Source organism: Struthio camelus, chromosome 2 (genome assembly GCF_040807025.1).
Source record: "Struthio camelus isolate bStrCam1 chromosome 2, bStrCam1.hap1, whole genome shotgun sequence".
NCBI classification, from domain to species: Eukaryota; Metazoa; Chordata; class Aves; order Struthioniformes; family Struthionidae; genus Struthio; species Struthio camelus.
In genome coordinates this window covers 57,366,787-57,390,633 of record NC_090943.1, presented here as the reverse complement: position 1 = coordinate 57,390,633, position 23,847 = coordinate 57,366,787, and the positions used below count along the sequence as shown (strand labels likewise).

Sequence of the window (23,847 nt, the reverse complement as noted above, 5' to 3'; positions counted from 1 at the left end):
CCACAGCGCTAAATAAAAACAAAAACCTCTCCCTCTGCCCTGAGCCACCTCCTCACCCAGCGCCCCCGGCCGCGCCCCCGCCCCCTCCCCCGGCCCTAACGGCCGCCGAGGCCCGCGCGGCCCCGCCCCCAACGGCCGCGCCTCGCGAAGCCCCCCCAGGGCAGCGGCGTCCCTCCCCCCCCCCCCCGCGGGGGCCGTTATCAGCCGCCGCGCGCCCGGCAGGGCGAGGCCGCGCCACAGCGCCCCGCCCGCGCCCCCGCCGCCATCACGCAGCCCAGCCCAGCCCAGCCCGGCCCGGCCTGGCCTGCCCCGCGCCGCAGCCGCCGGCGGCACCTACTTCTTGCAGGGGATGAGCGCTTTCCTCTCCTCCAGGATGCGGAGGCGCTGGTTGGGGCCGTCGTAGGACAGCGCCGCCCGCGTGTTGCGGCCCGTGCCGTGCTCGTAGTACACCGTGCGCCCTTCCCACTGCCGCGGCGCCTGGCACGGCAGTACCGCCGCCGCCCCGCCGCCGCCGCGCAGCAGGAGGCTGCCCAGCACCACCACCGCCAGCCCCAGCCCCAGCGGCCGCCGCCGCAGGCCGCCCGCCGCCCGCGCCATGCTCCGCGCTCTGCCTGCCGCCCCGCGCAGCGCCGCGCAGGCGAGCCACGCCGGGGAAGGGGGGGGGGGAGGCGGCCCGCCTCCAAACCCGCATCACCTATCTACTCGTTTTTTTTTTTTTCTCCTTTTTTCTCCTCCCCCCCCCCACCCCCCACACACCCCCCGCCGCCCATTGCAGCAGCCAGGGTGGCCCTATAGGGCTCTGCGGTGCCGAGTCACGCCGGCTGCGGGGTGTGTGTGTGTGAATGCAGGCATCTCGGGGTGCGCTGGCAGCGCCCTGCCCGGCCGCGGGGCTTAAGCCTGTCCTGCTCCTCCTTAAACCCCAACGAGAAACGCTGCCGTGTGTTTCTGAGTCAGAAAGAGTCAAGGGTCTTTCAGGAGTCCCGGGGGGGGGGTAGATGGCCCTCTCGCCCGGCTCCCAGCAGGGCCGCGGAGGTTGCTGTCCCCCCGCGGAGGGGGTTGGGGGTGCGCGGCCACCGTGGGACGCGGCCATGCCCCCCGGGTCTGTACGGGGTGACGCCAAGGGGCAGCTGCGAGCCCCAAGCCTTGGCCGTCTCGGGGTGCTCGGTGTGGGCTTTTGAGGCAGAGGGGACAGCCACGGGAATGGACCGGCGGGGTGAAACTGCTTTAGTGTTGCTGTGGAGGGAGGAAACAGGGACAAGGGGCAGGCGAAGGGATGTATGTGCTTGGTGACACCTGTCAGCCCCACCTGCGCCCTGTGGGCTGACAGGGTCACCAAGCACATATATCCCTTCGCCTGCCCCTTGTCCCTGTTTTCTCGGCCGTGGTTTCCTGCCCGCTCTGGATGAGCTTTCCTAGCACCCAACGGGAGCGGGGGAAACCTCCCCAGGCAGATAGCCCAGCCCTGCAGCACCCAGGCCTGAGGCCCAGCGGCTCGGTGAGGGGCAGCGCCGGCGGCCCTGCGGCACCTTCATGGGGCAGGCTGCGAGCTGCACACTTGGAGCCGCCTTTGGCCTTCTCCAGGCCGCTGCGACAGCCTGGCACGGAGTTAGCTGTGTTTTCTCAGAGGGCGCTTCCAAATCTGGGGTGTCCCCCAGCGTTTGTCCCCCCGGGGGGGAAAGGCCCACCGCCAGCTCTTCCTCATCCGGAGCGGCTGCAGAGCCGGCCTGGAAGGAGAGAGAGAGCACTTGGCTCCCGTGTGGCTGGGGGGCACCGAGGAAAGAGAAGGAGCTTGGGACAAGCCCCAAATTCCTTCTCCACCCGCTTGCAGACGCGGGGGGCAGAGGCCGCCTGCCCGCAGCGCAGCCCCCTGCCCCTGGGCTTGCAGCGGCCGGTTCCGTTTCCCAACAAGCCGGGCAAAACCTCATCTCCCCGGCGGTCCGTCTGACGCGTTTTGTGTCTGTACGTGCCGAGCTGTAACCCCCCTACAGGCGACAGCAACAACCACCGGCTTTCGCAGAAGCTCGCAAAAAGTTTCTGCTCCCTGTCGCTTTGGAAAACGTAGGAGAAGAGCTTCAAGTTCAGCTCTAAAGTCGAAGGACTTTTCGCCCGCAGCCTCCCCCCCGCCCCCGCCCCGTCCGCCCTCCCTCTCTTGCGTCTGAGCGGGCAGATCCGAGGCAGACGCGCTCGGTTTTGTTTTGCTTTGCTTTTCTTCCCCCGCCCCCCCCCGCTTCCTCCCCCCCCACCTTCCAGCTGAAAGAATTTATTGCACACATCAAAACTGAAACGGAGCTGGAGACACGACGAGAAACGTAGTGATGTCGCCGGGGGATTAAATGGAGTGGAGGTGATGTCAGCGTGCCTGCACGGCACAACACAAACACACACACACACACACACACACGCACACGCACACGCACACACCCTCCCGATGAATGATGCTGCCAAGGCTGCGAGACCAGCCCCCACGTCACTCGTGCCACCGGTATAAATGCCGTCCCGCAATTTCCATGGCTGTCTGCGAGCCTCCCGCGACTTGGGGCTCGGCGCCGGCAGGCAGCGAGCCGCGCAGCCCCGCTCCGCTCCGCGCCGCTCCGCTCCTCTCCGCGCCCCGCTCCGCTCCTCTCCGCGCCGCCCCGCTCCGCTCCGCGCCGGCCGGACCCGCGGGGCAGCCCCCTCCGGGCAGCGGCGAGGAGGAGGAGGAGGAGGAGGAGGAGGCGGAGGCGGAGGCGGGCGGGAGGGAGGCGGCGGCGGCGGAGGAGGATGCTGCGCGCCTTGGTGGCCGTGTCGCTGTGGCTGCGGGTGAGCCCGCGGGCGCAGGGCGCGCCGTGCGAGGCGGTGCGCATCCCCATGTGCCGGCCCATGCCCTGGAACATCACCCGCATGCCCAACCACCTGCACCACAGCACCCAGGAAAACGCCGTGCTCGCCATCGAGCAGTACGAGGAGCTGGTGGGCACCGGCTGCAGCCCGGTCCTCCCCTTCTTCCTCTGCGCCATGTACGCCCCCATCTGCACCCTGGAGTTCCTCTACGACCCCATCAAGCCCTGCAAGTCGGTCTGCCAGCGCGCCCGCGACGGCTGCGAGCCCATCATGCGCCGCTACAACCACAGCTGGCCCGAGAGCCTCGCCTGCGACGACCTGCCCGTCTACGACCGCGGCGTCTGCATCTCCCCCGAGGCCATCGTCACCGACCTGCCGGAGGGTGAGAGGGGCCGGGCCGGGCGGGCCGGGGCCGGGGCCGGGGGGCGCCGTCGGGGCGGCGGCGGGCTCCCCCCGCGGGGCGGGCGGGCGGCGGCGGTGCCCCCCCGGGCCCTGCCCGGCGGCTGGTGCTTCCCGCGGCGCCTCTCGTTGTAGATGTGAAGTGGATGGATTTCACGCAAGGCGTGATGGTGCCGGAGAGACCCCCCGAGCCCGAGTGCAAGAGCCGAAACCAGGGTGAGCCCCGGGCGCCCCTCTCGTGACTCCCCCCCGGGCAGGCGAGTCCCTCGCCGACACCCTTTAACCGTCTCCTCTTCCCTTCCTTCGAAGAGCGATGCAGGTGCAAAAAGATAAAGCCTACGCTGTCGACCTATTTGACCAAGAACTACAGCTACAGTAAGTTAATGAAGGAAGTAATTTCATTTCCCCCTTCCTGCCCAAGCCCCTCTCTGTGCCCCACACCACCCTCACCTGCAATTTAAGTGGCTCCTGCCAGGGTGCTGCACCAGGTCCCAGCCCCTGTCCGGCGTCAGGGCACTGCTGCACCTCAGCCTTTCAAAGTCTCACACATTTGATCTTCCTCTTCCAAAACTGACTACTAGTGCAGGCAGTAAAAGTCACCGTGTGGATGATAGTGCTTTTGTGATAAAAACAGTAAAAAGTCAGTAAAACGCGCTGTGACCAACAGGTTGCTCAGCAGAAATGTTGCTTGCTAGTGTAACGGTCACACCTGATTAATGCCACGGGATTTAATGCAAGCGCGACCACGTGCTAGCTGGCTCCCGCTTTCCTTCAGCAGGTGGAATAAGCCAGGATTTACTTACCACATGCATTCTGCAGCTCTCACCTAAATAAAACTGGTAGCTGTGAATGAAGTTGAAGCAACCTCATAAAATACTTGAAAAGTAACTTTATCGTTTACAAATGGTTATATTCTATCTTTTACTTACCAGCCAGAGCTTCAGCTGGGGGAGAATTGTCATAGATTAACTGAATTCAATGATAATTTACACCAGCCAGCCAGTGAGTTGGCCAATAGTTTTATGATATGTTGTATGACATATCGGCAATGCAAGTAAGCGTTCATCCCTCTCCCGCCCCACACACATCCTGACCCTTGGGATTTCCGACCTCAGGAGCCAGGAAGAAAGCTAAGTAAGGTGACATCAATGCCAGATTAAACTTTTGTACTGTCAATAGAAAATCTCTATTATAAACTATGCATTTAACATGTAATATCATGGTCTATTGCAGTTTAAGGGCTTTTTTTTCAGAGAAAAGTTGTTTCTTCAAGGGATGTATTCATTTCTTATACAATAGGGATATTATATCCTGTCAAAACAGACATTTAAATTCCTATTAGTCTGATATCAAATGAAAGGAAGTTTGTAGTTATTTGCTTCGTTCTTTGTTAGTACCCCAAAAAAAAAAAAATCCTAGCCAGTTTGGTGGGAATGATCAAACTGAACGTCTAACTTAGAAAGCTAATTTTGTCGTGGCATTTTGGTGCATTTATAGGATATATTCTTCTTATGTAATTCCTTAATCCATCTTAGTACACCAAGAATGATAGTTCAGGGGGAACAATGAACTTCCACACTTGTCTGAAATATATGAAAAAGAAGTGATATAAAATGACAATTCTGAACTGAAATAGAGGTGTTAGCCATACAAGTTCTGATTCCAGTGACTTCAGTGGAAGTGTTGCCTGAACAAAAACCGCAGGTGGGGATCCCAGATTTAGAAAAGCTTTAACGATTTAATTCCATTGAGTTTGTAAAATCAAGGTTTTGTTTTTGAGAAGCAGATTTTTATTCAGCCTCCTCTAAAATAAATGGACATATTCATATAGAAAATGGACTGGGAGACGAGACAAGGCAGAACAAATAAAACCCAAATTTTCCTGATGTCCTTTAAAATAATATAGACAACCAAATTGTATTTCCGGCTGGTTAGAACTCTTTCTTAGTTGTTAAAAACATGAGAATCATAGCCTGCTTATAGCTAATAAACATAACTATAACCATACCTATAATTTTATAATGTTTTCCTAAGTCATTCATTGCAACAGTTATCTTTTATGCTTACAGTACTAGGTCAACATCTGCACCGATCGTTGAAAAGCAAATTCCAACTAAAATTCATGCAAATATGATGGGTAAATATTTTCAAAAGTTTCCCTGTTGTTTAGGAGCTGAAGTACTGTTTGGTTTCAATAGCACTTAAAAATGGGTTGGGAGTCTCTAAAACTGAACTCCCTAATGCATTTTGTAGCTGTTATTTATGTCTTGATAAGGTTAGCACGTAAAGCCCAGCCTGCATTAGAATTGCTGGTGTCCTATTTTTCTCTACATTTGAAATTTATTCCAAATGTTTAGAAATGCATTTGAATGCCTTTGACCTGGAGAGCGCAAGGGACTGCAAGCTGATCACACCATGTTCTATGCCGAATGGGGCTGCATTTGACGTACATAGTAAGGAAGAGAAAAAGGACACCTGTATTTTGCTATTTCCTTCAAAACCTCTGTGATTGTGGCTTTCCTCCACTTGCTGTTAAATCTTCATGTTGAACTCCATGAAAAAAAAAAAAACCAAAACTGACTGGTGCCTAATCATTCGTTCCCTTCTCACTCAAAGTTCCTGATGCTATTGACAGGACTTTGTGCATGCAGAAATACAGAACCCGGCTTTCAGAGCTGAAGCATAGACATTGCTAATTTCACAGAAGGATTTCTTGATAGTTTGATAGTAGGACCCTTCTAATTCTGATATTTCCTAGAGACAAAGTCCTTCATGCAAAAATCTGGCTTCGTTTCTCTTAAGAAACAGCACAGGGACTTAAGAAAGAAAAAATGTGTAAAATAGTACAGTGGTAGATACCTCCAGGCTTCTCGGGTAGAAAATTGGTCAGATACCATCCTCAGAGCAATCTGTAGAACCTCGCCTTCTTACAACCCTGTAGGCATAAAGTTTTCCTCAGTAAGAGATAAAAATGTGAATACTTTATATTCAGAATCAGAAGAACGCTTTTCAGAACTTATTTTATTTGGGAATCTTCACTACTGAAACATGATCCAATAATTAGCTTCTCTCAGAAAAGGCAAAAGAAAAAGTTTTAACCATCATAAAAATCCCAAGTCTCTTAGTTTCTGACTCCTTATTTCAAATCTTCCTTTCTTTTTTACATTTAAGAGGAGACTTTAGTTCCTGGATGCACACTGCAGTGAAACGATTTTATCATTGAAAAGACTGCATTCATGTTAACTGTCTGTGAGGTAAATTATTTATTACTTAATTGGAAATAGCAACATGTAGCTATAGAACTAGCTACTAGATTTATGTGAGGGGTTGTTCAAGTCTGAGTCAAAGGAACCATGTGTGTGGTGTGTGTGCAATTCTAGGCTAGATCATCCAGCTTGCTCTGGCAAAGCTTTAAGCACATGTTTAATTTCACACTTGTCAACAGTCCTACTGAAAACCAAATCAGGACCATGCCTTTGTTACTCTAAGCCACTGTACATGCCCACACATGAAGAAATAGTTCTAGATTCACAACCAAAACAACAGCTTCCAATTTAGGACATTTTCTTAGTTTTAAGACGTGTTTAAGTTTCTAATACAATGTGGTGTTCTTATGCCTCTGTTTTTCTAATTGCAGTCATTCATGCTAAAGTAAAAAGTGTAGAAAGAGGGAACTGCAACGAGATAACGACTGTGGTTGAAGTAAAAGACATACTTAAGTCTTCGATGCCTATTCCTCTGTCTCAAGTGCCTCTTCTTACAAATTCTTCCTGCCAGTGTCCACCTCTTCAGCCAAAGCAGGATGTTCTCATCATGTGTTACGAATGGCGTTCAAGGTGAGCCCTTGCTACGTATTTCAGAAAAGCATTATAGCCATAAGAGAAGAGAAAGAGGCAAAGCTCCCTTTCTGTCCATGAATATATTTTGTGAGCCTATAGTTAATATTATACCACTGATTGTTTTTCTTAAGATAACCCACACATAGAACTCAGTGTTTCAATTACCTTTACAATTCATTTTTGCACTTAAAAATCAACCTGGGCTCTGACCCACAGTGTGGTATTTACACCTGGCTCTCACACGGAGCGTAAACCCTGGTGCCATTAGGCACGCTGCTTCACATGTTGTGCAGCAGTTCAGGCATCTCCAGCTGTTTGGGAGTGTTTTTCTAGGGCTGTTTTCCACAGGTACGAAGTGCTTCACGTACTACGAGGCTGGTGGTGGCTGTGAAGTCAGGGCTCCTTTCATTTCCACCAGACTTTCCAAGGAAGGCAGATTTCTGCCTTGTTGACCTTAGGGGTGGGGAAAGGAGATGAGGGAGTCCGCAGAGCTGCGGGAGACATAGGCAGTCCTTCTCATTCAGCCTATCTGTACTTCAGATCGATGCCATCAGCAAGATGTTTCTGATTGCACAACTGCACTAGGACCAGCCAAAGCTGCAGCCACGGGAGCTTTGGCTCCCAGATGGCCAGTGAAAAGTAAATACTCACAGAGCATCTTGCCAGTTTTGCTGTATGATTAAAAACAAACAAACAAACAAAAACTAACTTTACCAGACCTTTAAACTGGCAGTCAGCCTAGCCCCAGGCATGGAAGGAAATCCAGCATGCTGATCTCGGGGAGGAGAGGGAATGGTGAATCACAAGCATAATTTTCCTCACGGGTTCTTGAGGCAGAAGTTAACATCCCATCCCCATCAGCACCCTAAATGCACCAGCAGCCACAGACACCAACAGGACAGGCTATATATCTGATAAGTACATGTAAGTCTGTGCCATGGATCAGAGGTAAGGTTGTTCGTAAAACATGCAAGCTGTTTTTTCATACAGTAGTATGACTGTTAATTGAACATATGCAGTTGTAAGGAACATAGAGTATCTACATACAGATCTTGATGGGCCATCTCCATATTTTACATCTTTCTAATGTTGATATTTTAAAGGCATTTTATAGGTGTTTCTAAAAGCTACCATTTGAATACCTTATTCACATAACTTTTTGTGAGCTAAAATACATTCTACGCTATTGTCACATAGCACCCTTACCCTCCAGATCTGGAAGTATTTCACAAAGATTAATTTAGAGCCCTTTGTGTTACCCGTTTTAGGGAAAAATGCACTGAGTGACATGGAAGGACCATGACGGAGATCGCTGTCCAGGAGCACTGAGCTGCAGAGCTTTGTTGCAGTTGCTCCTCAGGAGGTTGTCAGTGAAAGGGAATTTCAAAAGTGAAAGATAACAATCTGCTTCTCAATTACTATGGAAAAACACACCAATCACCAAATATTTTGCGATAGTTTTTAAAGGTGACTGAGGTTTTTATTTCATGTAGTATACTAAAATGGATTTCAGAAAGAAACAAAAACTATTGTATGTGTTTTCTGTTGAACTCAGTGGTATGTAAACGGAAGGTTTTGAATTACAGTGGCTTTTTAAAATGTCAGAGACAAAACGGATGGAAGCTCTGGCTCCACTGAAGCTGATGGCAAAACATCCATTGTCCTTCAGTAGGGTTAAGGTTTCACTCAGTAATTTGTCCTGAACAGAAGCTGCATCAGACATACACCATGTTGTGGTTTCGTTCATAATGATGTGGCCTTAACTTTAGTCCATGTGTTTATTCTATGATCTCTCCTTGGAAAGAAGAGATGTGTGTCATGTTGGTCTGTCTGATTCTCCAGGGCTTGCACTCAGTGTTGTCATTTTATGTTTGGGCAAAGTGGATAACAGTGCTACTGGATAGGGATGGCAGTATTTCATACTCTCTTTGAACTGGTTTGAATGACAACGTTGTTCAGGAAAACTGGAGGGTCAGGCCCTGCTATGCTGTGTAAAGCCCACCTGCCAGCTAAGTGCTATATGAAATTGTGCACAGATATAACGATGTTTTGATTTCTTCAGGCATCATTGATGTCTTAATTAAAGCTTCTCAAAATCAGGGAAATGATTTTGGGACATATTAAGGCCCACTGGTCGTACAAAATACCCCCTGTGGAATTAGTTAGCAGTAAGAAGAGATACAGTAATTCCAGCATCCCTGTGCTATAAAATAACGGTTTCTAGGTTAGGACCTAGAAGGTGTGACATCAGAGTGTTTTAGAACGAACAGAACAGAATAGAATAGAAGCTTTTTAAGGCATATACTATGTAATAGTTACACTTGTTTCATTCATTTCATAACACCTAGACTAGGATTCTCATATAAGAGCTAGCCAAATTTCATTGGTAGACAAGTATCACCATCCGTGCATTTTCTAAATTCACTGTAAAATATTCACTTTAAATATCTTCATAATACATTTGTAAATAGAAATGTGGATGACTGCAAATGATCAGATAACACGTTACCATTCATCAGCTGAGCTGTATTTGCTAGTGCATACGAAACTTACCTTTTTTCAGTTCAGAAGTAAAACACATTAAGTGCTCTCCTGGTTTAGGTCAACATAATCCATAATATCCATATCCATAATATGCAGAATAGTTTTTCACCCGCACATACACATTAGACATACTTACAAAAAATATATAATAAAGAAATGTAAAGCGTTTCACAGGACATGTTATACAACCCGTAATTTTTGACTGCCAGTGATCAAGACAGGACAGTTTTCTCCTGCAGAGTAACTACAGGTGAGGACAAAGAGCTCTGAATGTTTTCTCAGTACTGTTTTGGCTATAAAATCTGAAGGGCGATTTTGCGATTTTTTGGAGGAAATCTGAAATATTGAGGTGATTTTGATCTAACTGATTTTTGTTTTGGAAACTATATTTTTATGGAGCTTAGAATAGAATTTCAGAAGTATTAGTATAAGCATTTAGAAATCCTTTTATGGGGAAAATATGCCCCATCCTTCTGCCGAGCTTGCCATATGCAGAAACTGCCAGTGCCAGTATCTGCTGGCTCATTTCAACCTCAGTCTATGTTAAATCATCTGGAATGACATCTCAGGACTCAAAACTAGAATTATCTGTAACTCACACTTATTTCTTAATTTTCAGGCTGATGCTTCTTGATGGATGTCTAGTTGAAAAATGGAAGGATCAACTAAACAAAAGATTTAAGGTAAATACAACCAAAAAAAGAGTGCTGATGTTCTTGAATTTAAAAGGTTAAGTAAGCACCTACATTCTGTTTCAGTGTTGAATAAATTGCTTGCATTTCAGATACACAGAACACTTTTGGGTATTATTATTTTCACTTCAACCTTTTAATACCTCCAAAAGTCAGGCTATTTTTCCATACATCACTACATATAAATGTAAGTGGAAATGTGAAAATTATAGTCTTGCATGTTAGGGTCTCTAAAATTTTATTTATATTTTATCTGCAAACTGTCCCTAAGTATGATGGCTGGATGACGTGTTGGATAGTAAACTCTTATCTTATTACAACAACAAATCTGGGAATTTCTTTCAAATCACTGCTAAGGTATGTAACTGTTTGACAAGTGATATGCCGATGGGCATATAGTGCACATTAGGTAAGAAAGTCTAGTTAAAACCCACTGCACTGGGTAAATGGGTTTTGCTGCATTGAAGACTGTAGGCCTGAGAAACAGGCTCCTCACCAGCTGACTCCCACTAAAGACCCACTGACAGTATTGGGCATGCCTTCACTGACTTCAGGGGACAGCGGAGTGAAAAGTCAATAGTATAAAGACGGAGGAGGCAAGAGCAGCAGATGGTCTGACTTCTTGGGGCTTCAGGATAGCACTTAGAATCATTTCATGCTCCTATGCTCCTCTTTCCTTTGTAATGCAAAAAAAGAGCGGATGAAGAAAATGTCTGACTCTTCCTGGCACTTTTAGAGATGGAAAAAAACTATATCCGTAATTCAAAAAAGAAGTTGCCAAAGCATTGAAGAAATTTATTGTAATTATTTCAATTATGGGCCAATTGGCAATAAGTAGGAGGAGAAAAAGGCAGATGTCTCCATCAGCAGAAACTTTTAGATTACAGACCAATTCCTTGAATTGTATTTGGTAATTTAATCATTCCCTTTTCTCCCTGCTTAAATAAAACCTGTGTGTGGAAAAAAAAGTTTTAAATGTAAAAAAAACCGAACAGATTGTAATTGCAGGTGACAGAGGTGGCATTTATGTGCATATTGACATTGATTGAGACACCTGAAAGGCCTTAGCTGTCAACTTAATGACCTGTTACTGGCACACAGTGTATTTTAGTGGCCTCCACACACTACTTTGTCATTTCTAATTGTGTTTTGAAACCTGCTCGGACATTCATTTGTAGACTGCCAGAATAGATACGTAACTGCAAAACAAACAATTTCTCAAAGCACATGTCATTCTCTCTCATATTAACAGTTTCATATGTTAAATCGTCATTTATACACGTTTGAGTGGGACACTCCTAAATGTCTGCTGGGAGTTTTTGTTTTAAAAAGATGCATATGATGACCCTGACTAAATGAATATAACTAGCATGGAGCTAGGTATTGCAGTGGTTTCATTTTAATGCCCATCATTCATCTCTGAAGACTTGCATCCGACATTTATCTTGAGTTACCACTTAAAATGAGTGTTTTGAGCTAGCTGTGGACCACAGAAGACATCTGTTAACATAACCACAACATGGCTGACCTCTTCTGTAGCCAGATTGCAAGTCTGAATAGCAGCAGGGTCAGTGCAGAGATACTAAACAGCAAAGCTGCAGAGCATTTCTCTTGCTCTGATCAGGGCAAAGGCCCTCTCTTTGGGATTTTCAGAAGAGAAATTTCATTAATAGAGGGGAACAGTGAGACCCCCTCCAGCTTCTACTGTCTAGCTTGTTTTCCTAAAAATGAATCTTTCTGTTCCTGGAGGTATAAGAGTGCAGTCTGTGCTGCAGTGTTGTGAATCTCTCCATATTTTAGACCACCCAAACGCTTAACCTCACTCTAAAATCCTGTTTTCTAACCGCTGCTCTGGGTTTGGAAACCTGGCAGCTATTCTCTTTGATGGGCTGGTTGAGCTAATTGCTTTGCAAAATTTCTCTGGGATGCTGCTAAATAGGGCTGCACATGCATTATTCACAACTGTCCCATTGCAACTCCAAGCACTCTGTGATTTTGGTGGTCATCTCCCTGGTCTGTCTGTAACATAAGCCACTTTATGCCCAGTCCTCTGCCCCCCAGGGAGAAGCAGAACCAGAAAATAAACACCACCTGCCCTAGTAGCTGTGTGTTTAAATACATACTGTGAAAGGATTGTCTGCTTTTTGGTGGCGTGATGCCAGCTTCCCAGAATTTCTGAAAAGGCCTGAGATGCATACACGTGGTTCCCTCTGCAGGATAAAGACCACTGAGATGAGCTGTCATTCTAATGAAGTGGTGTTGTGGAAATTCCCCCACCCAAGAACGCGTGGCAGGTTCCCACTGCAGATAGCAATAAAATACTGAGATAAACGGCCTTCAGGGCAGAACACAAAACCAGTGAGAGCAGCACTAGTATGGTTTGGGCTAGCTCTGATTAAGACTCAATTATTTATCATAAAGTCTTTCCATAACTCAGACTCTTTTTCTTCCTGCCATTTTCTGCAGAGATGGGAACAGAGACTGCAAGAGCAAAAGCAGCGAACGGCCCACAGTAAGAACCAGAATGCCGGACGCAGTGGTCGCAGTGGGGCACCAAAACCATCAACGAAGAACACCAACCCATTGGTCAGTGGCCCCAAAAAGGCTGTTAAAGTGAGAAATGGTCAGAAAGAAACGAACCCTAAAAAAGCATGAATGTTACATTTCTGAAAGGAAAGACTTTTTCTTGCATGATGAGGGTCACAAGCTGGCTTGATCGGCATGTTTTATTAATCTAGAACTCATCAATTTAAAAACTCACTGCAGTTTCTACATAGACATTGTTGCTGCACTTTACTTTTAAAGGTTTTCTTTTCCTTTCAAGCCACAGAGTGTAGGTTTGCACTAATTTGTGGTAGGCATACTCAAACTGATTTAGCTTTACCTTAGGGCTCTGATTCCAATTTTAGGTAGAGGGTTAAGGCAGTAACTACTGCAGCTGCTGGAGCTGACTCTATCTGCTGTTAGGAATCATAGCCCTTGTTCAGAGGATTCAAAAGCATAGTCTACCAACAAGCATCTGGGCATGCGTTATGTGATTACTATTTTTTTTTAATGTGTGTGCCAGAAATATGCTTACCATGTTACTATTTGAACTTGTGAGTTTGTGTAGTGAAAATGCATTGAAAGCAGACTTTTTTTATTGTACTTCAGGCTGGCTTCTGTTGTTATAACTTCAAATGTATTTAAACATCTAATTGAAAAATCAGTATTTTTTAAAAGAACAGATTAAAGTGAAGCAGAATTGCAGAATTCCTTAAAGTAACATTTACATGTTTGCTGTAATATAGCTTTGTTGTGAAAATGAAAAGCATTATTCTAAACAGAACTGACAGCTACTGTACAGTATTAAAATGAAGACAGGGCTTTATGCATCTCAGTATTCATTTGGATCTTTAACCATTTTTATTGTTGGATACTATTTCTAAATCTTACTCAGTTGCCAAATAAATAAATAAATAAGATTGCTTGTCCTTTTTCATAAGTCTCTCAAAAAAAGCCTGGCTATCTGCAGTTTTCCTAACGTGAAGGTAGCATTGGCCCTGCAAAAGGTCACAGTCAAAGCAGATTCTGCTTCTCTGGGGCTAAGAGTAAATTTTACTGACTTAATTTTTGCTGTGTGAGGTATTCAAGTAGCAGAGGTGATATAAATCCAATTGGCCTAACTCCAAGGTGGCGTGTATGCTATTCCTGCCCAGCTGTATGTGGAGTACATCCAGTATTGCTAGCACAGTCCAGTTTCTGTTAGTGTTGCTAGCACAGTCTAGTTTCTGTTAGCACATAAGGAAATTGCCTTCATTTATGTTGTAAGAGCTCATGATAACCGTCTTAAAGACCTTCAAGAATTCCCACAGCAAAACTAAGGACTTGATTTGGCATTCTTAATATTTATAAAATATACCAAGTATTTCTAAAATAGAGAGTGTCTATATCGGAAGGAAGAGTTCTGTGTAGGTTAACACACTACAACTTATGTCAATATATTGATCTATGTTATTACCAGAATTCCAATGAAATTTGCATGCATGAATTGGAAGGCTGAATTTGCTGTTGTGATTTTGGTAATACAAGTAACAGACTTAGTAATACGCTAACACAAGCATAAAGCATAAATTACAAAGCGGAATGGTTAAAACGGGGCAGAGGTATTTCAGAAAATTTGAAAAACACCATATAAGGTAGTTCTGAGAAAAAAGTAAAACTGCATGACCCTTGGTTGAGACTTGAAGTGCTTGCTAAAACAAGCAACGGTCAACATCAGAATGTAGGCCTTTCCTGCTAATTCTCTTTGGAAAACCTGTAGAATTAGGTTCAAAGTTCAACACAGGTGCCAGGAATGATGGGCATATAGCATCCACTGATCTTAATGGGCATTGTGTGTGTTTAACATGTCTAAAAAACACAGACCACATATTTAGATGCCTAAATACAGACTCACTTCACAGGTGAAATTTTAATACTATAGAACAAAATGGCAAACCTGAAATTGAAATTAAGGGAGCCAGAATTTCACTGTAGGTGACTAAATTAGGTAAGTTTGAAAATGCTGACTTAAGAAAACATGAACTAAAAGGTCAGTGTGACTGGAAAGCTTCTGAACTTTTTTTTTTTTTTACTGTATAGTAGGAGTTCTTAAGCTTTGTTTTCCTATTGATCCCAATTTATAATGCCTTAATAAATATATATAAGGATAACTATGAAAAATGCACAACAGTCCTGTCATTGTGATGTTGAAACAACAAATACTGAAGTTGTACTATTTCACTTTAACAAGTCTGATTGTGTACATAGTCAAGTGCGGTGTTCATCGACTGAACCCACTGGACCAGCTAGTTAGACTTCATAACAGCATTACATATTATTTTACAACTGTTAAAAATCAAACTTTTTTCAGTCATTTTTTATATTAAAGAAAAAAAAAAACCCTATTTTCTACAGAGAATTTTCACTATTCCTTCTGTAAGTTATCATTTCACTCACCATTCCATTATATTGAAATAAACTTTGATGCACCAATCCCAGCGTTTACTGATTCCTTGACATTTTTCTGTATGTTTTATGCTTGACTAACTTTTATTTTGATATGGTAAAAACACTGAAGAAGGAAAGTCAATACAACAAACAGTAGGGGATACCGTAATAAAAAGAACAAACATGCAGACCAGGGGAATGAACTAGTAAGACAGTGCATGTTCCCAATTTTATTTTTTCTATTCTCCTATTTGTTTATGAAGCCATGAGTAAACACAGTTTATTGCTAATTAATATAATTCACCCCATTTTCAAAGTCCCTCACAGTTAACTGCAGTATCAACTGCCACCTGAATCCAGACCCAGAACGTGGCCCTCCAGCCTGCTGCCCTTCCCTTGCGAAGGTGAGAAACAGCTGTTGGAGCAGCCAGGGCTGTTCCAGCAGACGAGCGTATCCCTCTGCCTCCCCACAGGGCTCACCCACCACTCCCGCTCCCCTGCATGGGGACAAAAGTCAGACTTACCTCTTCTTGTGCATGTTCATGGCCAAGCCCAGAGATGGCAGTAACTGCCACGTTAACGCATCCCAGGACTGGAGCCATGAAACAGGGGTTTAGCAGAGTGCACAAACAACCCGTTGTTGGACAAAAGTAATTTTTGTACCTTTTCACAGCTGAAAAATTAACAGCCAAAACTGAGAGCGTCAAATGTTTTCTTCTTAGTGGTACAGCTGCCTTCCTACTGAGGGGCCTGGCATTTCTTTATATAAAATAAAAATGGTCTGGAATACTGAACAGACGTTTCCAGTGAGTCTCTTACTACCTCCCACACACATGTACCCAGTGGAGTAAGAACTGCCATTGAGTATTTTCACTGAACGTTCTAACCTCAGTTCCAAAAGAATGAAACCTGAAAAAATATTGACTCTAATTGTGAATAATTGGCACCACTTTAGCAGCTCACTGTAAATGCAAATCAGAACTCTTTTACGAATCACATAAAACCCCCCATAAACCTCCCTGCAACAGAACCTGAATGACCCGGTCAATTGAATTCAATTCAGCACTGTAACTTTGTTACTTTTGTCCAGTCATTGCATATAACTGAGAAATACATCCTGTACAAACAAAAATAAGATTTTCCAGTCCAAAATACTCAAACAGCTCTTAAATTATTTTATCCACCATTGTAACATAGATTCCAAATCAATGAAACCTGAAAAAATATTTACTCCAATTATCACAATCGACACAGACTTTTGGTTTTGCTTATTAGTTGAATGTAATTATAAATCTGAAAACGTTTCCTCAACCAGCTTTTCTGGTCAACCTTATCAGCTCTGAATAACATTGTAAATGAATATAAATCCATCAGTACCGGTCAAACATTAGAAATTATGTTTCCATTTATAGCGAAACAAATAACTTGCAAGGGCCTACAAATGAAGATGTCATTTTTGTAAAAGGTACATAACTTTTAATTAGACCTAGTCAAGGCTCTGTGGAAATACTAATTTCAACTGCTAACACTATTTCCTATAACATCTCTGAAATTAAACGTCAGATTCATTGGAAGGTCAAATAGAATTTTGAAATTTCTTATTAGATAGGCTGTAAATTCAGAGGGTTCCAGGTAATCTTTCTATTAGTATCAGACTGGCTCCTGTCGTGACTGCCAAAAGGCTTGTGGATAAAGCAGTATGGAAATAACCACAAAGAAAAGCACTTGGGAGGGAGGACGCGCTCTTTCTTTCTAGATGAGAATACTAAGACCAAAACCTAAACGTACCTTAAATATGTCAGTGGTCTCTGTTATGGACAGAGTGTAAATGGATATATCAGAGCAGTCAAGAGGTACCCAAAACAGAACAACACTCTTGATATTTTGATTCCTTCTGATTACAGTATGATGAAAACTTTATTTATAGATACTTAGAGCACATCAGTATTTATCCTCTGAGCAGGATAATCAGAAAGCTGATCATTTATGCACAATGAATTGCGGATAAAGTGAATACGTACTTCCAAGGTTTTGCAGTGTACTTCATCCATCAGTCAGAGCAAAGGAAAACCAGTGCAGTACACAACCACAGGCTGATTGATTTCATCTTCTTAGTTGGGAAAAATCTCCCCAGTTCTCTCTCTTACTTTATTATGCAGTAATGCAGTACAAATTTACAAACTAGACATGCTAACCCTTCTTATACAGGATTTTGAGATTTAAAACCAGCTTGTTTATCTTTCTAACCTGAAATAGACCTTTAATATAGTCTTACTATCAGATTATGATTTCATTAAAGTTCCTAAACAAGGAAATATGTGGTCTATTATACAAATAAACACTCTGTGGTTCTGGTTATCTCTTGCTGGGACAAAAATCAGAGGAATAATTACGTTATCTTTTGTTAGTACTGGAACAATTTTTGTCATATCTCTGCACCATCAAATATCGACACAGAACCACAAGACATTTTCTAAATAAATGGTCCATAAACGTCACATTCTCCTTCAGTCTGGCCTTTAGATATAAGATAAAAAGACACAGTCAGACTTTCTGTAAGATTTGTAGGCAAAGGAGCTGTATAAATTTAACTGCAAGATTTTCATCTGTGAGACTCACAATTGCTGGAGTTTATGTTGGGAATTAATGAACATATTCCTCCTGACTCTACAAATGCAAATGTCTGCCCACGTGATCACAACTGCTCAAACCTTTGACCATGTCAAGTTCACAGCAATGTAAAATGTAAATAATAATGGATGGTAGCACACATTATGTGGACAATACCTAAATGTTGAGTTAAACTTTTAAAGTGACAAAGTAATCTGTTAAAATACTGATAGTACTTCAATAGCCGTGCTTTTGAATGCACAATTTTTTGATATTCCTACAAAGTTTGTATCTGGAAGAGACACAGCCTTCATGCATCTGAATCTCTCCATCAGCTGCATAAGACAGTTATTTTTATTCCTTTGAAGTGCATTGCTTAAATTTCTTCTTTCCAAAGCTACCAAGAGACATTGAGAACAAGAAGATATTTAGGAGAAACAAATAAGCATTAGTAGATTACATGTTCCCCCATTCCAACTGGGGTTTGCACATTCAGGCAACGTGAAGAAAAACTGTCACAGATCTATGCACAATATTTCAATGTAATCTACTGAATCATTTTAACCAAGCATAGAACAAGGATCACAAGAGATAAACGTATATAGGAACCCAAATAATGCAATCCTTCAACAGCTAACAGTTAAAATCTAACAGAAAACATGATGAATTTTAATTTTCATGACTGCTTAGGCACCTCTGAATTGCAAGGATTTGAGTGATGTAAGAGAGTATAAAGAATCATAGTTAAACAAATAATAACTGAATATGAAAAATGTTATCACAGTTAACCAGGTACATTTAGTGTACAGCAAGAGTTGACTGAACTATCTATGACTGGTGCAGTAAATATTCCACAGTATTCAAAGCCTTTGTATAATATCTATCAAACATTTACAAATCAGTTGTGAACTTCCTTTCAGCATTTCTGACCTTGTCAGAAGTCTTCAATATTATATTTGCCCCATGATACAGAAGCCAGTAACTCGAGCAAAGACCTCGGGAAATGAACCAAATTGATGCATTTAAGTCTGTGGATTCAGGCCTTTTCTGAGACTGCGTCCTGGTTTTAAAACACCACATGCCAGCATCCAAAAGACCCAGAGTGCTGAAATAATGCCAGGAAGAACAGTTTTAATTGGTTTTTGAAGTAAAACACAAGCCAAAGAATATAAAGCAATTCTGCACTATGCTTCTCAGAAATCAGCTCACTGAGGTGACACATAAATTCTGAACTAATCAAAACTTCCTACAGGCTAGCGTCAAGTACAGTTTATTGCAGTAAAGCAGCTGCAGGTGAAAACACGCCACCAGTAGAATGCTCAGTCCAATTTTTGCTAGAGGAATGCCTATAACAACAAATGCTGCATCGCAACAGAAATATTTTTCAGGAAGCTCTTTAAAATAGCTGGTCACATTAAATACAATAGGAACTGTAAGAAAAGTGTGAAAACTATTCTTTCTGGCCTTGGTACTTATAATCACGCTGCAATGCAAACTCCTTAAACTGTATGGCATTCTTCAGTGTCTCAGCCTTCAGACAAGCAAAAATGAGAATTTATCAGCTACAGAAGCACAGCTGCGTTCTTCATGAAAGCCAGCCAAACTGGACCGAGATAGGATGCAAATTCACCAGTTTGGCAAGGATGTATATTTCAAGAAAAGCCACATATAAGAGCTGACTTTGTATTTTGCTTCATGCGATATATTTGGATTGACTACTTGGACTGGAAAGAACCATCTTGTTTACTATCTTACTTGTGACAGTGACCATTAGAAGATGTTTAGGGAAAGGATAAACAAACAATGAAAAACGTTCAGCAGGGCCCTGAGGGCCCTGAGCGTTAATAGCCCTGGGCAGCCTCACCTGGAACCCCCACATCCACCCTGTGCCCATGGACCCCAGAGCCCCATTTAAGCTTAGATCTGGCCTTAATCCTTACTTGAGCTATGTTGTAGGAATGTTGGTCTCTACTGCCTGTTGTTTCTGACTGAATCCCTCTGCATGGACCCTAGACCTGGTTCACTGCTTGCTTGTCTGGGACTATTGATGGACCCTGTTAGCAGCACCTGGTTCTGCTCACCCTGCTCAGGTGCTGTAGGACTGTGTCCCCATTGGTGAGGTCACGGCCTGTGCTGGGGTCACCCTTGGCTTCTTGCTTATTCTGCCTTGTGGAGCTGCTCCCTGTCAATGTTGTCATAGTACCTCCACTGTCTTCCAGTATCTTTTCTCTACAGACTGCCTGAACTGGAAGACTGTATTCACATCACAATGGATGTGTCATTAATAGTGCTTTAATGACCTTTTGTCCTTGACCCTGTTTTTCACATATTTATACCATAAAACACCTCAGACTTTTGTAACTATGAGAAGGGTACAAGTCTGTAAGATGATAAAAGAAAAGAAAACATGTATCATGTGTATGTATAGCAATAATTAGTGACAACAAACTTCCAGCAGATATATCAGTTGTTACACTGATACGCTTTGCTACATGGGGGGGGAACTGATAACAAAAATGTGTGGAGTATGAAGGAAAACGTGTAATATAGCCTTTAAATATAGTAGGTTGGATAGACAAATCTTACAACTTGAATATTATTTTTCAGAGATTACATATGATTTTTAATCTATATCAATCTCTCCAAATACACACTCAATACTTCTTAGCGCATGTTCCTTATTAGATGATCCATGAACAGCATTAGACAAAATATCTTGTGCAAACTGAGCTCGAATTGATTCAGGAGAGGTCACTTTTGCCATTTCTGGATCTGTTGGACCCATTAATTGCCTCCATTCTTCCACAGCATTTTCCTTTGTTAAAATCATTATCACGGATGGGCCCCTGTAGGATCAAGACATGAAAGTTCTTCCACAATTCTGAGAGGCAGATTTACCTTTGGCTTTGGGGGTTCTGTGAAAAGTTACGATAAACCACATGCGCGTTATTATATCTGAATTTAGTTATACTGTTTAAATTTTAATATGCGTTTCCAGACTGTTTCAAGACACTATAAATCTACCGATACCTGCATCTGAAAGCCAAAAAGATTATGATGATCATGTATTCTGATTTCTTTTCCTACAAAGACTCTCACCCATTAATTTCTGAAGTAAGGCAACAAATGCTATTTTATCAACAGCTATACTACACACATTACGAGGAAAATAATTCCCCTATGTGGGAAGGTCAGGGATTCCATCAGCAATGATGGACGTCTTCTTTTGGGGGGTGTGGGGGGGAGGGGAGTGGAGGGGACAAATCCAAAATGATAGTAACTATCCATAAATTTGGAAAGAATTGTAAATCTTTCCTTTAAAGGAAGGGCATTCCAATCTAAAAGATAACCTTACTAATTAGAAAAAGCCACTAACCTTGCCTGAAAGACTGAGAGAATGTAAAATCTGTAGCCTACTTTGAGTGTAGCATGTTCGTTCGCTCTGTAAATTCAAGGTTATAATGTATACTCGTATACCTCATTACTGTGCAACGAGACACTTACGTGGTCATACAAGCCACTAATGGTTCAAAAAAGGGTTTTCCTTCATGATCCTTATAAAACTGTGCAGCTATTTCATGAGTTAGGGTTGCTTCTTTAATCTTTGAGATAGTAAATCCAGCATCTTTAACTTTTTGCATAATGTCATCTAGGGGAAAGAAAAACAAACTCATTCTTTCTTGATTTAAACAGTTATTGTATTTTAGATACAAAAACATGTAAAAAGTTTTAGAAAATACTGTATCTGCTTTTTGGTAAATTCATAATTCACCATTAGAATTCTACTCAGACTATCAAACAATCATGAACAATATGATGACACTTCAGCATTCCAAGATATACAGTAAAACCATTGTCACTGGACTAATCCATTTCTATGCAGGTGAAAAATTTGAATTATTATCATTTACGCCAGTAGCATTCATTACCATTTCTCACATATGGAATATACATACCAGCTGGCCTGGTAAATCAATCTGGATTGTTACAAAGAGAGGAAGAAAGACTCTCAAAAGTCAAAGATGAATTAACATCAGAAAGAGCCTGACTTTTTTGGAACATAAAAGGAGGAGGCCAGGAGGCTCTGAGTAGAGGAGTAAAAATAGAGGCAGCAAAAACCTTAAAGGCAAGACTCCAAATTTTGTGTAGGGTTCTTTTCTTTGAACTTTCCTCTTCTTTCTCTTTATCTGACGGTGAGTTAAACCAAGGATAGGAATACTTCTAATTTAGTATATGTCCCCTTTTGAGTCCGCAAAGATGGCTGTCTGCAGTCAGTGGGATGACTCTGGAAGGCCTCTCTCTCCTTTCAATTAGAAGGACGCTAGATGACTAGTTTGTAAAAGTGCCTGGCTTTTAAACAGCTTAACTTAGCTAAGAACACTCTCACTTTTTTTTTTTTGGTGAAAAAAGAACTACAGGCTAATTTAGTAATGGAAAGGAGTAATCAAAATGTCACATTTGAGACATCTATATGAATTATACAAGTCCCATAAAAGCATTTCTCTGCATGCAAAAAAGCATTTACGAAGATGAATGCAGCTGACATGATTTACTGCAAACTGTACATTGCTAATATTTTGTAGAAATTAGGTCTGCAGACATAGCCCATACTTTCTGGATTATTTACCTTTATGTTCCTTAACAGCAGCAGGTTTAATTAATGCCAAAGTGTGCTCCTGAGGGAAGAAGAACTGTAATTCCTTCTGAGCATCATCAGGTGAAGAACTGCCATGCAGCTGATCAAAAGGTGTGCTCTCTACTGAAAACTCTGCACGTAAACTAACAGTCATTAAAATAACAAAGTTATTTAATGGAATAGCTATTTTGAGCTTTAACTATGACTATCCTTAATTCAGTGAATATAGACTCATGCTGATCTGGGGAGCACGAAGAGCTCAATTATCTTTCTGTAGGAGTAAGAAGCCTTTAGAGTCTACAAGAAAAGCAGTTAACTTTTCAATTAACCACCTGAAATATGAACACCTTCCCTCTCAACTGTCATCTTGCTATATCTTCAAGATAACACCAGTTCTTGCTTAATGAAATACTATGTCTATCAACAACAGATAAGACGATACCACAGCAGTTTCTCAGAACAATATTATGAGCAGGTAACTAACTTGTTCATTTATAAAATATGTAGAAGAAACTTAATCACAAATAAACTACTCTACTAGTGAAGAGTTTTCACTAAACTAAGAGGCCATAGGCATCTGTTCCAATAAATAGTAGCACTATTTCAAGCTAACAGACAATCAATAAGAATGAGATTTTATCAATATTTTTTGCACACAGAAAATGAATAGCAGTACTTCTGTAGATCACAAAGCCTAAAAACTGTCATCCAACGGGCAGGTTCAATTTAATAGCCAAATAGCCTGTTTCCATGAGTGGCTGGCAGAGCAGGATTATTTAAAAAAAATAAAAAATAAAAAAAGATAAATTCCTCCTGCTGTATGTGCTTCTGGCAGTCAAAGATTTGTAACTTAGAAACCTTCCTTCTCTGTAATGCCTCCCAAACTTGCTTTTTTAAACTCAAATTTTTCATTTATTAGGCACTATTCTCAAAATATGTTATAGTTCCTGCACATAATACAACAATTAATCCAAGAAAAAGCTTAAAAAGCTGCGGTTGTTGCATCAGTTTCCAGATGATGGCACTACAGTTACACAAGTAGCAATGTGGAATTCCTTGAGTTGAAGAATGGAAAGTAAACTAAGTTAGGAAGGATAGTTTACTATTTTAAGTATTACCTGGTTGGATTTTTCTTCTTAGCCTCTTCAACAGTCTTTGGGCCAAGTAACTCTCTCCAGCGTTTTATAGCATTTTCTCGTGTTAGAGCAAGTACAAGAGTTGGACCGCTGTAAAAAGGGAAAACCGGCATTAAAAACAGCAGAACAAATCTTAAACTCACTGTAATTTGTAAGAATTTAATCAAATTCTGTGCTGTCCAGGAAAACAAGCCCTAGTA

General features: G+C 42.8%; 3 protein-coding genes across 5 annotated transcripts in view; 1 reads left to right on the top strand and 2 right to left on the bottom strand.

The window, feature by feature from the left end:
* The window catches only part of EPDR1 (ependymin related 1), a 35,111-nt gene extending 34,504 nt beyond the window's left edge, over window positions 1-607 (bottom strand). The window contains exon 1 of the mRNA XM_068935916.1: window positions 338-607. Within this exon, the coding sequence (XP_068792017.1) occupies window positions 338-597 (260 nt within the window). The 5' untranslated portion in view covers window positions 598-607. The remainder of the gene's footprint in view (window positions 1-337) is intronic.
* A 2,118-nt stretch (window positions 608-2,725) lies between these two features.
* On the top strand, window positions 2,726-15,308 carry SFRP4 (secreted frizzled related protein 4). 2 transcript variants are annotated; one of them, XM_068933818.1, is made up of 6 exons: window positions 2,726-3,202; window positions 3,355-3,435; window positions 3,529-3,594; window positions 6,857-7,055; window positions 10,222-10,285; window positions 12,761-15,308. In XM_068933818.1, exons 1-6 carry the CDS (start codon window positions 2,761-2,763, stop codon window positions 12,947-12,949), a joined length of 1,041 nt encoding a protein of 346 aa, XP_068789919.1. In that variant the 5' UTR covers window positions 2,726-2,760; the 3' UTR covers window positions 12,950-15,308. The 2 variants fall into 2 exon arrangements, with proteins under 2 accessions (XP_068789919.1, XP_068789920.1); XM_068933819.1 differs by lacking the exon at window positions 3,355-3,435 and having other exon boundaries at window positions 2,735-3,202.
* Window positions 15,309-16,956: 1,648 nt separating this feature from the next.
* Window positions 16,957-23,847, bottom strand: part of NME8 (NME/NM23 family member 8) — a 76,132-nt gene continuing 69,241 nt past the window's right edge. For both annotated transcript variants that reach the window (XM_068935914.1, XM_009679666.2), the window contains 5 exons: window positions 23,630-23,737; window positions 22,503-22,654; window positions 21,380-21,524; window positions 20,530-20,721; window positions 16,957-18,980 (listed from right to left, as the gene is read on the bottom strand). In XM_068935914.1, coding sequence (XP_068792015.1) covers window positions 18,767-18,980; window positions 20,530-20,721; window positions 21,380-21,524; window positions 22,503-22,654; window positions 23,630-23,737 — 811 coding nt within the window. In that variant the 3' untranslated portion in view covers window positions 16,957-18,766. The remainder of the gene's footprint in view (window positions 18,981-20,529; window positions 20,722-21,379; window positions 21,525-22,502; window positions 22,655-23,629; window positions 23,738-23,847) is intronic.

What these genes read in the sequence shown, in the direction of transcription:
- SFRP4 (XM_068933818.1), top strand. Translation starts at nt 2,761, where the DNA reads ATGCTGCGCGCCTTGGTGGCCGTGTCGCTGTGGCTGCGGGTGAGCCCG. An exon ending in GACCAAGAACTACAGCTACA is followed by an intron (nt 3,595 to 6,856) that starts GTAAGTTAATGA and finishes TTCTAATTGCAG; the next exon opens with TCATTCATGCTAAAGTAAAA. An exon ending in TGTTACGAATGGCGTTCAAG is followed by an intron (nt 7,056 to 10,221) that starts GTGAGCCCTTGC and finishes CTTAATTTTCAG; the next exon opens with GCTGATGCTTCTTGATGGAT.